Source organism: Clytia hemisphaerica, unplaced genomic scaffold (assembly GCF_902728285.1).
Source record: "Clytia hemisphaerica strain Z4C2 unplaced genomic scaffold, Clytia hemisphaerica genome assembly, whole genome shotgun sequence".
Classification (NCBI taxonomy): domain Eukaryota; kingdom Metazoa; phylum Cnidaria; class Hydrozoa; order Leptothecata; family Clytiidae; genus Clytia; species Clytia hemisphaerica.
The window spans coordinates 507027-523310 of record NW_027103551.1 but is presented as its reverse complement, the minus strand read 5'-3'; the positions used below and the strand labels follow the sequence as shown (position 1 = coordinate 523310).

At 36.2% G+C, this 16284-nt stretch overlaps 1 protein-coding gene across 3 annotated transcripts in view; it reads right to left on the bottom strand.

Moving 5' to 3' along the window:
- Positions 1-1562: 1562 nt before the first annotated feature.
- Positions 1563-16284, bottom strand: part of LOC136800179 (transient receptor potential cation channel subfamily M member-like 2) — a 33592-nt gene continuing 18870 nt past the window's right edge. For all 3 annotated transcript variants that reach the window (XM_067056795.1, XM_067056797.1, XM_067056796.1), the window contains 13 exons: positions 15912-16009; positions 14902-15234; positions 14231-14442; positions 12954-13147; positions 10810-11038; positions 10291-10492; positions 9791-9925; positions 8585-8833; positions 7478-7655; positions 6923-7049; positions 3704-3900; positions 3142-3280; positions 1563-2569 (listed from right to left, as the gene is read on the bottom strand). In XM_067056795.1, coding sequence (XP_066912896.1) covers positions 2500-2569; positions 3142-3280; positions 3704-3900; positions 6923-7049; positions 7478-7655; positions 8585-8833; positions 9791-9925; positions 10291-10492; positions 10810-11038; positions 12954-13147; positions 14231-14442; positions 14902-15234; positions 15912-16009 — 2363 coding nt within the window. In that variant the 3' untranslated portion in view covers positions 1563-2499. The remainder of the gene's footprint in view (positions 2570-3141; positions 3281-3703; positions 3901-6922; positions 7050-7477; positions 7656-8584; positions 8834-9790; positions 9926-10290; positions 10493-10809; positions 11039-12953; positions 13148-14230; positions 14443-14901; positions 15235-15911; positions 16010-16284) is intronic.

The window sequence follows — 16284 nt, the reverse complement described above, 5'->3', positions numbered from 1 at the left end:
AGCCTCTTTTTCAAACATTTTCTACCCAGGACATTTCTATTCCAACCCCCCGCTTATTAAATTTTGAGATTTTTTCCAACCCCCCTGCTTATTCCAACCCCCCCGGCTATTAGGTATCCGAGAGTATCCAACCTAGGCTTTTAGGGGCGGTCCAAACCTAGGGGGGCTTTTCCTGTACCCAACCCTTAAACTTTTGATCTAGTGGGTCTTTTTGGATGAAATTTATGGCACATAAGATTCTCTTGTCACCACACAAGGTAACTTTTGACAAAAAATTTTTTTGATGTCGTCACTCATCATGCCCAAAGTGAGCAAAAACCGAAAATTTCCTTTGCTCTTATAAATAGCTATTGTATTCTAACAAAAAGGCTTTAGAAAAAGGTTGCCTGAGTTGGAAAGGCTTATTTTATCCTAAATATTCAATAAATTACGGTTTAAACGATATATTTGACATAAATCATAAATTTGTATTGTAAAAGTGTCAACTTTTATGACACCCTACTGTCAGAAATGTCATCATGCTCAAGGTGTGAAATTTTTTAGAAGTCAAAATTTTTTTTATTTTGAAGCTAAATAAAAGTTAGGAATTTACAGAAAATTTCATGGCAAAAGTTCTATTATTTCAGGAGCTATTACCAATAATTTGACCTCCGAACAGAAACAGCCCCGTCCCCCTAGGCTGAATAGGGTTAACTCGGTTTTTTAACTCGGAAAAAATAACTCGGGAAATATGGCATATTACCAATTTTGTCAACAGTCTGTTCCTTTGAAGAATCCTGCATTGTAAACACACATGCGTAATTTTTCAAGTTTTTATCCCCTTTTTTCGGAATTCATACATGAAAAATCAAGATGAGAAACATTAGTCGAACGAGGAAAAATACCCAAAAAAATCGGTATCGGAATTGCAATTTTTTTTTACGGAATTTCGGAAATTTTGACAAAATTATTCGGTATTTTGAAAACCTCGTAATATACGAGGGATTTTTTTAATATTATACCATACCCCCCTTAAAAACCACTATTTCATAAAAAAAACAATATACGGTACATATTCCAGCCGCGGCATTCTTGTAGGCCCTTATACTAAGGTTATTAAAAGAGTAAAAGATGGAGAGCAGATATCCTCATATTTAATCTTTCTTTATCTACCTTTTAATTAAGGGAACTTTTTTTGGTGAGAGCTTATTTTGGCGAATCAACACAATTTTTTTAATTTTGGCGAGAACTTATTTTGACGAATGACAGCGTAAATCTGTACTATTTTGTCTTATTTGAAGCTTTTTTGTGAACTCAAGAAGTTATTTAGGCAAAATACAAAAATCTTAAGTTTTGGCGAAAACTTAATTTCGCGAATTATTAAGATAAAAAATTAATTTTGGTGGGAACTATATTTGGCGAATATTTCAAGTTCGCTCACCAATTTCGCCGAAATTAGTTCTCGCTTAAATAAGTTCCCTTAAGAAACTTTGTGTCCTTGGGAGTTTCAGTTGGATAGATTTCATCGTATTTTAGATGACTCCGGTCTAACCGAATGTTAAAATAAAGACAAAGGTTTGAGATTTGTTTTTCTCATGAAATATAACTTTTGTTTGTGTATTTCTAATTCAATTTATGTTACAATTATATCCAATAATTCAAATTATTCATAATCATCAAATGCAATAAAAATTATCAAAAAAGAAGATGAAGAAAATAATACAAAAATATCAAAAATATTATAGATTTTCAAAAAAGGTACAAAAATTCTATAAAAATTGGTACTTAATTCAATAGTGTCTATAATCGATTGTCGATTATCTATCTAAAGAGTGCATATGCATATTTAAAATAAAACTAAAAGAATAATATATTTTATAAGAGCGATCTCCATACGAACATTGAAAATTAAACTAAACTTAAGAACAATAATAGAATAAGCTGGATCGGCAGATTTCAGGAATTTCTAAGGAGATCTTGATTCTAAGGTCAGACTTTTAAGCCATTGCAGTGAAGAAACTCATCACACCAAAAATATCTTAGTGGGAACATTTGAGGCTGAAAACGCTGAAAATGTTGAAAGAATAAGAACCGAAGCGAGGCTTAGCCAAGTTTCATTAGTTCTCATAAATAAGCTTTAAATTCTAAAGAACAAACTTTTAGTAGAGGGCATTTTGTAAAATCGCTCGATTTTTTTGGCCAAAGCACTTGTTATACATTTTTGGAAAGCTTAAGGGTAGGGGAATCAAAATAACTTAGGTTCCAATTTTTTTTCGGACACTTTAGTGTGATTTTCTACCCTATGATTTTTGCTTGAGTCAAATTTGTCCGAAAATCACACTAAAGTGTCCGGAACAAATTTGAACCTAAGTTATTTGATTCCCTTACCCTTTAGCTTTCCAAAAATGCTTTGACCAAAACAATCGAGCGACCTCAAAAAAAAAAAAGGAATTTCCCCATACTATTTGGTATAGTGTCCTGGAGCCAGAACTGCATATTGCTGGAAGAACCTTTCGAAATTTAATTTTTGTCTTCGCATGCTTTCAAGCGCCCTTCCATGGTTGTACAAATCTTTGTTAAGTGTTTTACCCTGCAATGGAATGAAAAAAGGTCAATATCTTAAAAAAAGTGTAAAAAAGCAGCGGAAGTTCAAGTTTTCAAATTTACAATTTTACATTTCAATCATTATATTAGAAAATTGGACATTAACCTTTGAGAGGAGAGAGTCATGCAGTGTGCCACTTCAGGTTGAAAGTTGAACAATTTCAAATGTTAAATTTAATAATTCCGACCCGATATCAAGAGATTAGAAGGGTTGTTTCAAATTGAACCTTAATAATCCCGGACGGAATTGGTATGTGCGGCGAAAAAAAAAATGGCTTTTAGAATCGCACCCTTACAGTGCAGATAAAATTGGTGAAATTCAAACCCTTACAGTGAATTTTTTCAAATTTTAAACTCTTTTACAGCAAAAAAATCAAGATTTTCGAGCAAAAACTTTTCCTAGATTTGCTAAAATTTCCAACCATACAGTGCATTTATCAAAAGTCCACCCTTACAGTGCATTTCTGACATTTTGAAAAACATACCCTTAACCGCCGCACATACCCGTCGGACTGCAATATACAAAGGCCAGAATTCACCAAACAAAAATGAACAAACCTTTCAAGAAGCTCTTGAACTGATTCATTCTCTGTTGTATTGTCATTAGCCTGTGATCGTACAGAACGAACATATGATGCCACAGAGTCTGATTCGAATTCGTTCATCTCTTCCTTTTCATATTCGTCAAGTTTCGTCGCTTTGAAAACAAATGAAAGCACAATCGAGTTAGAGCGGGTGAAAAAGAGAGAAACATTACTGACCTGAAAATTCGTCTTTTAACCCTATTCATACTAGGCTTTTAAGGGCGGTTCAAAACTAGGGGAGGGGGCTTTTCCTGTACCACCCCTTAACTTTTGGATCTAGTGGATCTTTTTGAATGAAATTTGACACGCAAGATCTAACAAAAAGAATTTTTTTAATGACGTCACTTATCATGCACAAAGAGAGCAAAAACCGAACATTTTCTTTGTTCTTGTAAATAGCTATTGTATTCTATTAAAGGCTTTTAAAAGGTTCCCTGAGTCTAAAATATGCTTAAAACTCAGAAACTTAAGAACATAAGGACGTTCTAATAAAAAAAACGTGCATGACAAAACATAAAAATATAAAAAAGGCTTACTCAATCCGACGACTCCTTCTTCATCATGTTTCTTACAACAACAACAATCCCAGATCCATCTCACAAACAAATAGATATGCACGAAAAGGGTGAATGGCGGGATAAGAGCTGGGCGTGCTGCATATTCAAGGATAAGTCCGTAACGTTGATATTTCCAGATTTGGGCCGAGTTTTCTTGCACGCTTGAAAATGTATCTCTATCAAAATAAAAGAAGATTTTTGATGTTAAAGGGACATGAAAGTAGTAAAATGTAAACATTGCGTGAACCACGTGTCATTAAAGAGAACAATTAAAATCACGTGACCAAAACCAACTTGTAAAATAATTGAAACAATCAAAATCAGCCATATTTGTTTTGATTTTTGATTTTGACATGTGATATTTGTTTTGATTTTGTATCCCGCTGCATACAGTTTGTTTACAAATTTCGTCAGTACTTTTATGTCCCTTGAAATTCTTTGTAAACTATTTAGAGGCCATAAAACAAAGGGGGTTTACGAGAGAGCGGATCGAAACCGGCCCTTTTTCGAGCGTCGGAGACAAAAAATTTGACAATTTTAGTGCGAAAAACAGGAATTTAGCCGAAAATTTTGCGGAATTTCGAAATTAGCAAAAAATATTTCCAGATTTGTGCCGAGTCTTCTTGGACACTGGAAAATGGTATCTCTATCAAAATAAAAGAAGATGATGTTTTTGATGTTAAACTGTATAAAAATTACACAAAGGCTACTCAAAGGGTCTTCTTCGAAAAATAAGCATATTAATATTTTTCAGTTTTCAACTTTAGGAATTAGAAATCTTCTTCAACGTTATAAATGGCCATAATTGACTTAAATTTCATCAGCTATTCGCCTAAATCTTTGCTCTGGCATTGCTCATAAGAGTTTGACCCTTTTAAGTTTTAGAATTATATAGCATTGGCTGAATGAAAAACTGTGGAAAACTCACTTCCCACTGCAGAGCTGCTGGTATTACATAAGATTTGCAACACTGCAGCTTTGGAGATAAATGGGGAAGAGATTGCACTCCTCGAATACTTGGATTTCCAAAATGTCCTAACTACATCCCATTTCTTCTCCGTTGGGAAAGATACCCTATAATTTCAGCCCTACTTGGAGATTGACTTTGATTTCGTCCCCATTTGCACTTCAATGTAAAAAATTGCATTTTTTAAGCTTTAAACAATAGAAGTTATATCCCCATTGGGACTTCGGTAGAAATCTTTGCTGTGGTAAAAGGTTAAGGTGGTAGTCTACCGAGAAATGGAAAATCATCGAAAAAATTGTCGAATTTTGGTTTTTGGGTGTTTTGAGGTCCTTAGGTCTTTCTGAACATCTCCTGGAAATTTCAGAGAGATATCTTTATTTTTCAGGTCGCAGTGAGCATTTTTGTCCTGCTGGGTGCTTGAAAAATCGCCCTAGCAACGGAAAAAATCCCGTTGCTAAGGACTTATTTTTTCAATCTCGGCCGAAACATAGCAATGTGATACGCCAAAAGAAAGCTCTTTTTACGCCCTTTTCGAGCGTCAAAATATTATTTTCCGTGGCATTACGTCATCCTTAAAATTAAAGATGGTAGCTTCAGTAGTGTAACACATCAAAACAAGCTGAAAAGCAAGCTGTTAGCATGATTCTGCAGATTTCTTGGCAGGTTTTAGATCAAAACTTAATTTCTTTGATGGAAATGATTTGTTTAAATGAAGAATAGACTCTACAGAAGCCATAAAGTTGCTGTACATTGGTTATGTTGCTGGATTTCTACGAAAAACATTTAAGTTGCCGCCATTTTGTTTTGAGGAGCATATTATAGGCGGTGAGAGGCGGTGTGTGCTTTTTGGTGGCTCACATAATGTTTTGTAGTGGATTTAAATGCAACTGAGATATTTCCAAGCACAACATGATGTAACAGAGATGGAAATGTGCATTATAATGAACTGGACCTAACTTCTGGAGACGCACATTCTCATCTGACACCTGCCACTCATAACAGCCTTCCTTCGGTCAAGAAGCCAGCTCATTGCTCATTGTCATCTAGTCTATGTGAATAAAAATATGCACACAAAAAGTTTTCATGCCTACAGAGAGTTATGCTGGACTTTCAATGAACATTTTGACACACTTATGTGGCTGTTTTCACCCAAATTTGATGTTATCGCAAGATTACCGCAAACTTTGCTATGTATACATGACTTTAGCGCAACATGTTTTTGTTGATTTTTGGATATTTTATCAATTTTTGTGAAATGTTTTACTTTAACTTTTGAAACCTGACTGGTTGGATGAGTATTCAGTGAAGAAATTTTTTGAAAAGAGCTTTCCAACTTAAAATAATACCCATTTTTGCAGACTTTTGCCTTTTTCTTTGATTTTCTCAAAACGCGTTTCCGGGGGTTTGCATTCACCTTGTCAGAAATATCTTAGGATTGAGAGTAGCTACAGACTTGAAATTTTCAGGGAAGTTTCCTTACATGATTGTGTATTGAATGAATGGATTAAAAAGTTTTAAAATTGGTTTCCTGATTTTTAATCTCAAAAAAGCGTTTTTTTCAGTTTCTTACCCCCTGGAAAAAAATTTAGTCATTTAAAAAAAAAACTAACTTCATAGGTCAAGCCGACTATTCAGAAAACCTGACACAAGCAAAATAAAGTATTTTACCCCCTGACTGATTTTACCCCCGTCTTTGGTTATTTTTAGAATTTTTTTTTATTTTTAGAAATGTTAATAGTTGATATACATTTCCTGAAAATTTCATTACGAAATGTAAAGAAGTTCTTGAGTTATTGCAAAAAATGTGATTTTTTGACTTTTGAAATCTGGCGGTAGACTACCACCTTAAACCGGGGCTGTGAGACAGGGGTGTCTAACTACGACTTCTTTAAGGGCAGAAAGTTTCGCGGGCAGAAAGTTTCGCGAAGTCTAAAAGTCGCGAAATTTAGCGAACTTAAGTTTCGCGAATTATGGTTTTATCCGAAATTTCACAGATAGAACTTTCGCGAATTCATATAAAATTTACCTTTTTTGGTAACAAAAACTCATAAAACACGCAAAAATTTAGCAAACAGTGCAAAACTGAGAAGGAAAGTAACTTTCGCGTTTTTCAAGTTTAATTTCTTACCTGGCAGAAACTTTCGCGGAAAAAGATCAAAATCGCGAAAAACGCGAAAGTTTCTGCCCGCGAAAGTTTCTGCCCTTTAAGTAGCTTTATTGTATGTACGTACCCAAAGATAGCGATCAAAAGATTCAACAAAAGAACATTAGCAATCAAAAGGTACAAAGCCAACATGATCCAACTGATCGGTTCAGCGTAACTATTGATGACGTCAGTTCCAAATCGTGTGGTTTGTGCTATGGAGAGATTGTAAATATAACTTTTCATGTGTACACGTTTTTTATATATAAGCAACCAGGTTGCTAAGGCTCGAGCCCTGAAATTAGCCGAATTTTAAAAAGCTTCTAAGATAATCTAACCATGGCAATGATAGCCCTTAACCCAATAAACATAAATATGGTATAATTTCAGGGCTAGAATGCTAAGTATCCGAAGCCCTGACATGAAAATTGGAGTTGCTTCTAAAAAGATATATGTAAGTCTGCGACCGCAGTCAGACGCGACATATCTATTCGAAGGTAGGGGAGGGCGCCACTATCGCCACCATCTCACCCACTGCTTTAGATCCTACTCAACAAACATATTAATCGTATGTTTTTTGAAAAGGAATACTAACATTAAATGTACCCTTATCGAACTTAAAAGCTTTACAAAAACAACTTACAGCCTTCTGGATCTCGGTCAATAAACAATTCACCATAGATATTGTAATAAGGGTGAAAGATAACATCAATAAACATTTTCCAGGACGCTTTTTGCGGGACGAGGATAGCAGTTGAGCAGACACCGTATGCAACCATGAAAACGAACAGGATGGTCAAAAAGTACATCATATCTATGAACTGAAGAAAGGAAAAAAAGAAGAAACTTTAAAATAGCTACACCTTATTTTAAAAGAGCAATCTCATAAAAATACGAGGCTTCAATATTGGCCTTAACCTTTATGGACAAATTAAAAACTTGGGTGAAAAGTTTACTGTCCAACGCCATAGAGCTAAGCGTTCCCAACTTTTACAGATTGTGAAAACTAAGCCAATCTAAGACCATGTTCACACGTCACTGTTCCGTTTCGCTCCGGTAGCGGTATGATTTTCGTTGTTCATATTGGTTTCGGAACGTTTCGGAGCAAGAAAACGGAACAGCTCTGTTTCGATGAAAAAAGTGGAGCGAAATCGTTTCGATCTGTTTTTCCTTGTAACGTCTTCTTTTTTGACGCTTCGAATTTTGACGTTCACACTTGTTTCGGAACTGTGTCGTTTCGGAACGGAACCGTAACGTCTGAACATGGTCTAAGACCTACACTCTCAGTTTTTAGGGTTTTATATGAAACCTTTTAGATGCTAATTTGAAGAAAGACCTTATCAGTCTGAATTCAAACCTTTTAGGTTTAGTTTTGAGACCTTAGCCGGTCTAATTTTTACTTAGATGTCAGTATATCATGAAAGGTCTGAATTGAAACTCTTGTGTGGCCGATTGAGACCTTGCAAGGTTTCCATTCAAGCAAGGTCTTGTTCTATACACCAAAAAGGTCTCCTTTGTATTTTCGAAATAAGACCTTCATGGTCTGTTCTTGGAAACGGTCTTATTCAACACTTCTAAAGGTCTCAATCACGCGTTTGAAACAAGACCTTCTTAGGTCTGCCTGATACAAGCCTTTTCAATAGACACGATAGTGAACATCCGATAGACAAGATAAAAGGGCTTTTATGGAGTAACATAACATCCTTTCTCTAGATAGGGCGCGGAAAGGTAGGCCTTAACCACAACTTACCATTCTGTAAATCATAACAACATAGGGTCCCATAATCCTGTGCACATAAAACACGTGTAACAATCTAAGAATCCAAATGCCAGCATTGAGAGCTAAGATCAAATGTCCAACATGTGTAGTCGAGGAAAAGCATCGAAGCGCAAAACCAGTAAAGTATGTGATGATTGCTACTATATCCACCAGATTCCAATAACTTGATAAATAGTCTAGTATCTTAGCACGGAAAGTTGAGTATTCAGTTTGTACCAGCTATAAAATAAGAAAAAAGAGGAGTGAAAAGTTGGAAATTACATTTATAATGATAGTAAGAAGTGAAAATGAGAAAAGTATCAAAAGGAACCCGTTTTAATCACAGACTTCTTTGCCCGAAAGGCTAGATGTTGTGCTTTGGCCGAAAAGTGTGCCTTGATAAGGTAAGAAACCCTACCTAGATCACGCGTGATATTACAATCGAATTTCAGTGCTTGACCAATAAGAAGCTTCGCGGGTTTTCGAAAACAATAGCAACAATATTTTTTCCGATATTCAATTTTTTTGGCTGTGATGGCGATATTATTCAATAAGAGAAGACATTGTATTGCTATGATTCCCCCCCAAAAAAAACAGTCTACTACTGGGCTATTTTTAGAAAACCACGAAAAGCTTTCTTCCATAATGGCGAATTTTCCAGCCTTGCCCAACCTAAAAGGCCACTAAAGGTTTGATAGCTCCTTATAACCCTTCAAACTTTAGATAAACGTTGAAAAAACGTTGTGTGCAGCTGGGAACCACCTGAAGGGCATAAACAGAATGCTTTTAGAAAGAGTATAAATAGTATCAAAATAATAATACCAAAACCATAGTCTTACTTTTCAAGTTACAAGGGGGGGTTTGTACTTTTACGGTGTGACGGGATTGGCCCTTTTTTAGTACGGTATTACGGGATCTGACGAAAAAAAAGACGGGAAAACGGTATTTTAAAATCAGACGGTGACGGTATTTGGCCTTATTTTTTGTCATTTTGCCGGTATTTGAACCTGTACAAACCGGTGTGACGGTGTTGTCATTTTTTTCAATTTTCGGGATTCCGGTATTCAGCAAAAGTTTGACGGAAAAACGGTATTTCGAACCCCTACAAACCCCCCCCCCCTTACAAGCTTTTCTGCTGGTTTGAAATTTTGGATTTCAAAAAGATATTTCAAGCTATGGAAAGGTCAGTGATAATACCTGATGTATTTCTTCAGTAGTAAAAGAGACGACGAAAGCCAACACAACATACTCTGTGACACTTGGTGTTGAGCCTGGAACTTTCTCTTTGATTGCCACATACGCGTAGATACACAAGAACACTATGTAAGACACCTAAAGTTGGAATCGAAATAATTAATATTTTAGACTATATAAGGAACAGATAGTTTAACTGATACTTAACTTGAGTGGACTTAATTGGATTAATTTTTGCGAAATTTGAGCGTTTTCGCGAAATTTATTCCTCGTAAAAAATTTGCAAAAATCCCTAAGAAAATGAAAGAAATTAGTTAAAAATGATTAGGCTGAATAAACAAATTTTACTTAACAATCTTTTAGATGTTCGACTCTTTTAAAAAAAGTATCCACGTATCCAAGTATCCCTAAAACTTGGTCAAATCTTTTCCCCCACCTATTTTTTAAGAGTGATAGGCATGGATATGGTATAGTTCTAATTGGGATACAGAAATTTTTCTTACAAGATTTAAGTAGAATTTTACAGCAGGTGTTTTGGCATAAAACAAATACATTTTGCCACAAAACGAGAGTTCCTTATCTCTTTGAGCAGAAAGAGTTTCATCCTGGTTGCTGTACGATGGTGATGAAGTGTCTTGTGTTGATTGGTAGCTTTTCTGTGGTCCTTTCGACTGTACCAATTTCATTGAACTTCCATTTGAATCACTGGAGAGGAAACAGAGATTAAGAGAGATCAGCCTTCCACCGTCTAACAGAACAGATGTACCCCAGAACAGCATCCGCTATCTGTATGTTGCAACTTACACCTTTAAACGTTTTTTTTAAACATAAAAGCAACAAAATGGCAAACCAATTTCTAATTCTTCTAATACCAGTGAAATAAAGTTACTTTTTGACTATACGCTGCAACTAAATTTGGCCCGTTTTTTTTTAAGTTCAGTCATCATTGCATATCCACCATTGTGAAATTACAGTACCCCCGGGACCCTTTTTTTAGACCCTAAAAGTAATAATTTACTTACGATTCTAGCTCCTGCTCGTTTTCATTTTCCTCATTTTTCGTCTTAGAGGCTAGTGGTAAACCCATAGTTATGGCTTGAATCGTAGGTGGCCCTGAGTCTTCGTCTTCAGCCATCTGGATCATATCTTTCATCTCGTTTTCAGTTCGGAAATCAAAGGTTGTTAAATATGGCGGGAATAACATTGTCAACAAGAAATCACGAGTGGTGATATCCGAATCCTTGATATAACCTTAAACAATCGAGATTTGGTGCTAAAGGTATATGACTGTCTTTCCAAAGTTAAAGAAGTTTAAAAAACTCCAAAAGGCGTCGCAGCGCGGCGAATCTTTCAAATTTAAAAAGCCCCGCGGCTCTTATTTTAGGAAATATACGGTAAGTGAATTTTCATTAAAAAAAATTGTTTTAAATTTTGTTTTCTTAATTTTAAAAGTTTGGTTGAAAGTATTAAGGAACTACAATTCCATGTAATTATTATTCTAGCAGTTTGGGTTTCAAATTCTCTTATTTACTACCCTGAGTATCAGAGGTTGAGAATCGCAGACCTCTACAAAACCACAGGTAGTATAAGGAGCACGAATCTGTTAGTGGATGCCAGCAGCCTAGAGTATCAGAGGTTGAGAATATTTCAACTTCTGAAGACCAATAATAGAAATCTTATCGCGCATGTGTCAATCTAATCACTGTAGAAAAAAATCAAAGATGAAGAGCAAATATTACCATATTAATGTTTAGCAGACTGTATCAGTATGCAGTTTACTATTTACAAATTCCCCCAGAAACCTCAAGTGTAACCTCCCCAAGTGTAATTGAAATGAGCAAAAAACATTTTTTACATGATCCCCAAATTACTAAACTTTTTATTATGGAAATGTCACTTTAATTGAATCGAAATAATAGACAGACTTTATGTTATGATTGTCTATCACTGACTCTTTTTGAAAAGCATTGATGACATTTTAAATTGTGTTTTCAACGACGGGAATAAAAATATCAACTTTGAGCTTCATCCAAGATCTTGGATGGTCGTCATGGTTACTTTTCTTTGCGTTGATTGCGCGCTGAATAGAATCTGGATTGGTCGGTACAGCGTCGATATATGATTTCGACCTGTGCTTTTCACGGTACTTATTTACAGCTAAAATAATCCAGTAGGAATTTTGAACTTTTTTCAATGGGATACACAGTGGAAATGAGACTCCAGTGTTATTTATGAGACGAAAGTTGACCTTTTTTCTAGTGGGTAAGGGTCTGGGAAGGGAGCGGGTACTATGTATGCGAGAACCATAAGGCCCCCCTTAGGTAAGTTATGGCATGTCTGAAAAACCTGAAAATTACCATAATTTTTTAAGACTATTAGCCGGCAGAAAATGAGCAATCTAATGATTTACTACGAAAGATACCATGATGAAGCTTCCCTGTAGGGGTATTACCTAATTGTTTACGACTTCATTTTCGCGAAAAACCGAAAAAACTAAAAAATCTAACCTTTTCACACCCTCAAAGCAAGTCCCTCAAATAGGTACGAAAACCATTAAAAAGCAATTGAGTCCCTGTAAGGACTCAAAAATTACAAAAATAAAAAACCAACTCCCTCAAAGGGTCAGAAACCCTTGAAATTTGAAATAGCTGAAATTTGAAATAGCTGAAATTTTGGGTCTCTCTAAGGGTGGAAAAAAACGTCAAAAAATGGACAATAATTTCAAAATTCAGTCTCTCTAAGGGTCGATTTTAGAACTTAAGCTCATATTCGTCATCTCGCAAACCTAGTATCCCCTGGGCAAGAATCCCACTGGCCCGGTGGGGGGGGGGGGTACTTGGGCAAGATGGGTTACGGGGATGCTCCGCTGGTGGGTACCTTTTTTAACCTCCACGAGTCCCAGGTAGGGTCGCAAAAACACCAAAATAGAAAAATCAGTCCCTCGTAGGGTGCCTATTTTTGGAAAATTTGGGGAAAAAGTAGAAAATTTTAGAAAATTTTGGAATTTCAGTCCCATTCAGGGTCACTTTTTTTGCAAATTTCCAGTCCCACGTAGGGTCCATTTTTCCAATCTCAGTGGAGCACCCCCGTCGGTCGACAAGGGTAGTACCCCCCCCCCCCGGGCCCACTGGGTCCATGGGGTTGTGAATTTTAAAATATTTCATACCTGTCCACACATCGTTCAAAAGAGCTTGTACACAACTATGTGATACAAATTCCAAATGCATCATACTGACTGCCATATCAATGGAGGTTCGTTTGTTAAATTGTTCCGATTGTTCAGTAATCAATTTCAATGTTTTGCTTTCACAATCACGGTAGCATTTATCCAATAAATCGTGAGATAGGGTTCTGAACTCACTGAAAAAACCAAATGAATATGAATGAGATTTTTAAAATACACCTTTTCGACCAATTTTTGCGCGGGTATTTTTTTGTCCGCTTTATCCCACTATAACCGTCCCAGTTCTTTTTTCGCGCCTTTAGACAATAGAAAAATGTGGTAAAAAAGAATTGGATCGAGCTTAGTGGGATAGTTAAACAATTAAGCGGCACACGCCTGACCACGCGGCTACGGTCAAAAAAGTGTGTTGCAAAAGTGTGTGACAGCTAAAATCACTGACATTTAAATACCCTGGACAAATTTTCCCGATCACAGCCAAGCAAAATCTTTAATCGAAGTTTTTTGGAAAGTGGTAACCTAATGGAAGCACTACTCAATAGTGGTGTAAATGCATCTACTTTTCCTCGAATACTTTTACTTTATGTAAAGGTCAATTGCCTAAGTCCAGTCAAATGGTATCAAAAAGGAACTGTAAGAAGAAGGCAAAATTTTCAGGACTGCGTAGAGTAATCTTTATGAATTGAAGTAACTTAAACACGCATGGTGAGTACGAGGTGTCGGGCAAGACACATAACAAATTTAGCTTTTTTAGAGCTTATTTCTTAGACCAAAATGTCAATATATTAACGGCCGACTATTTTTGTCCAACTTTTTTTCATATTTTTCATGGTGTTATATGATTATAATGCAAGAGCTCGAACAAAATGCTTGTTTTCTTACGAGGTCGAGATATAGATAGAGAGTTTACTGTACGTGCTACCTGGGGGAGGGGGGCACTCGATTTTGAAAAGGACCGTACGCTCGGCCAAAAATCAGGTCTCTAAAATCGGACCCTTACAGTGCAGGAAAAATTGGGCTGAAAATTGACCCTTACAGTGCAATTTTTCGAAATTTCTCAAATTTTACCTCAAAATTTGGTATTTTCTCAAATTTTACACCCTTACAGTGCAATTTTTACCACTTGCTCATAAACGAACCCTTACAGTGCCCTTTCCAAAGTCCAAAAAACCTACCCTTAAGGGCTGCACTTCCGGTAGGTCACTTACCTGGAGTGCCCCCCCCCTCCCCGGGACGTGCTAGTTATTATGTCATTAACTTACTCCGAATAATCTTTAAGATCTGAAGCTACTTCGTCCGGAAGATTGGATATTTTCTCTGCTTTGGCCGCCAATTTCCCATTTATTTCAATGGCCACTAAAGACTTGGCAAGTCCTTCTTCGCCGAATTCCCAGAGATAAAGAGCCATTTGATGTTGACCATTGAGTACTGCCCACAAGAAAAGATGTAGGTAGGGATCGTTCTCGACTGATACCTGAAAGAGAGAATATTTGATATCTTTAAAACGGTGTTAGCACCAATATGCGATTTCTAGTTTGAGTTTTATTAGACGTAAAGGTCAGTAAACGCGGGAAAGAGTTAGAGCGTCAGGGCGGTTTACGGAAAAAAGTGGCGGTAGAGTTTTGGAACAAAACTGTAAACACCTGTAAACGTCTCCGCCACTGCTTGATAAATTAAGACAGATAAATTAAACAATTAGGGATTATTTAACAAAAGGAACCACTGATAATTTTTAAAAAGACCGTCTTCTAATGTCACAAAAATACAAAATGTTACAACGAAAAGTTTACTTGGCCAAAAACCTTTTTTATCTAACGTTATTTGTACGTTGTGAACGTTAAATAAACGTTAAAACAACGTTGAGTGCCAGCTGGGTAAAGAACCTCAGCGGTAAACCCACGTCGGCCGGCAAGGTTAACAAAAGAGAACCTACGTCACTAGAGAGCATTGGCGTTCCATGTCGCATATCTGATGTCAGCTCATCAATAAACATTAGAATACGATCCATGGTGATAATTCTCAAGTCCACATCATTTTCTTGACAATATCTTTTCACCAGAGGATTGGTCACTTCAGTAAAAGAAGCATTGGTTGAGCGTCGATCAAACCTGAGAGTAGATTGCTCAGACCTGTAAGCATATAAGAATTCTAATGTTTTTTGATCCACCACTTTTGGTACACTGACACCGTATGATAAGAATAAACGAACGAAGTCAACGCGATCTTCTGCCAGGGCCATTAACATGGCGTAATGAAGTTGGTCGTCCTAAAATGATGAAGATGTCGAAAATAAATGAAAAGACGGGTTTTTATAAGAACAAACTATATAAGAGCATAAGGCTCTGATAAAATGTTAAGAACAAGTTAAGAACATTTTACGGCTTTGGGAATTCTAAAACGCCCGATTTCTTGAGAAAGTGAAGAAAAATACTCACAAAATGGAAAAAAATTTGAACATGTTAAGAACATCCCAAGGCTTCAAAAATTTCGGATATTCTTATAAAAAAACATGTAAACTAAAAATTACTTCATCAACACCCACACTAGTCTTTAGTATACTAAACGTCACGACTTTTTTTCTACGCAATAACATTTATTCCACTCTGCGACTTTTTCGAATGTTTCGAGCCTAGATTTTCGGGCTTGAAACACTCGATTTTTTGACGTCGTTTAAACATTTGAAGCTCTGCAGAAGGAAAGAAATCGTCAAGAAAATGCGTCAATGCACTTGAAAGACTTCTTTTATCGAAAGTCATCAAAGTGTAACTCAACAAGAAACAGAATGAAAAAATTCCGGTTGTTTTGGGTGAGGTACGCGCGGTCGCCCCACAACTGGAAATCAACAAAAACGTTCATCGAACATTGGTTAGTTTGATTTGTTTATTAAGAATCAATAAAATAACATTAGACGGACGTCAAAACAACGTTGAATGGTACACTTACCGTCCACCGACGTCCGATTTGGGATAAAATTTTGTTTTCTGCAAGGTCAGCACGATCCCAAAGCAAAGTCAAATTCAATTGTCTTTCAGGTTCTGTAGCTGTAAAATGTGACGTATAGATTTTTTTCATATTGTAAAAGAGATATTTGCTAAATTTAGATTTTCAATGAAGGCGGACAAAGCTCATACTTGTTGATACTAAGCGAGAAGAAAACAACTTTCGCGTCTGAAAAATACATTTACTCCTATCTTAACGAGAAAAAGTTTTGATGGGAATTTAATTTGGCGGATGAAGAATTTTTTGACCAAAAAAAACCTTATCTAACAAGAAAAAAACCTGTTTTAACACATTCGGGAAATGAATATACAATAGT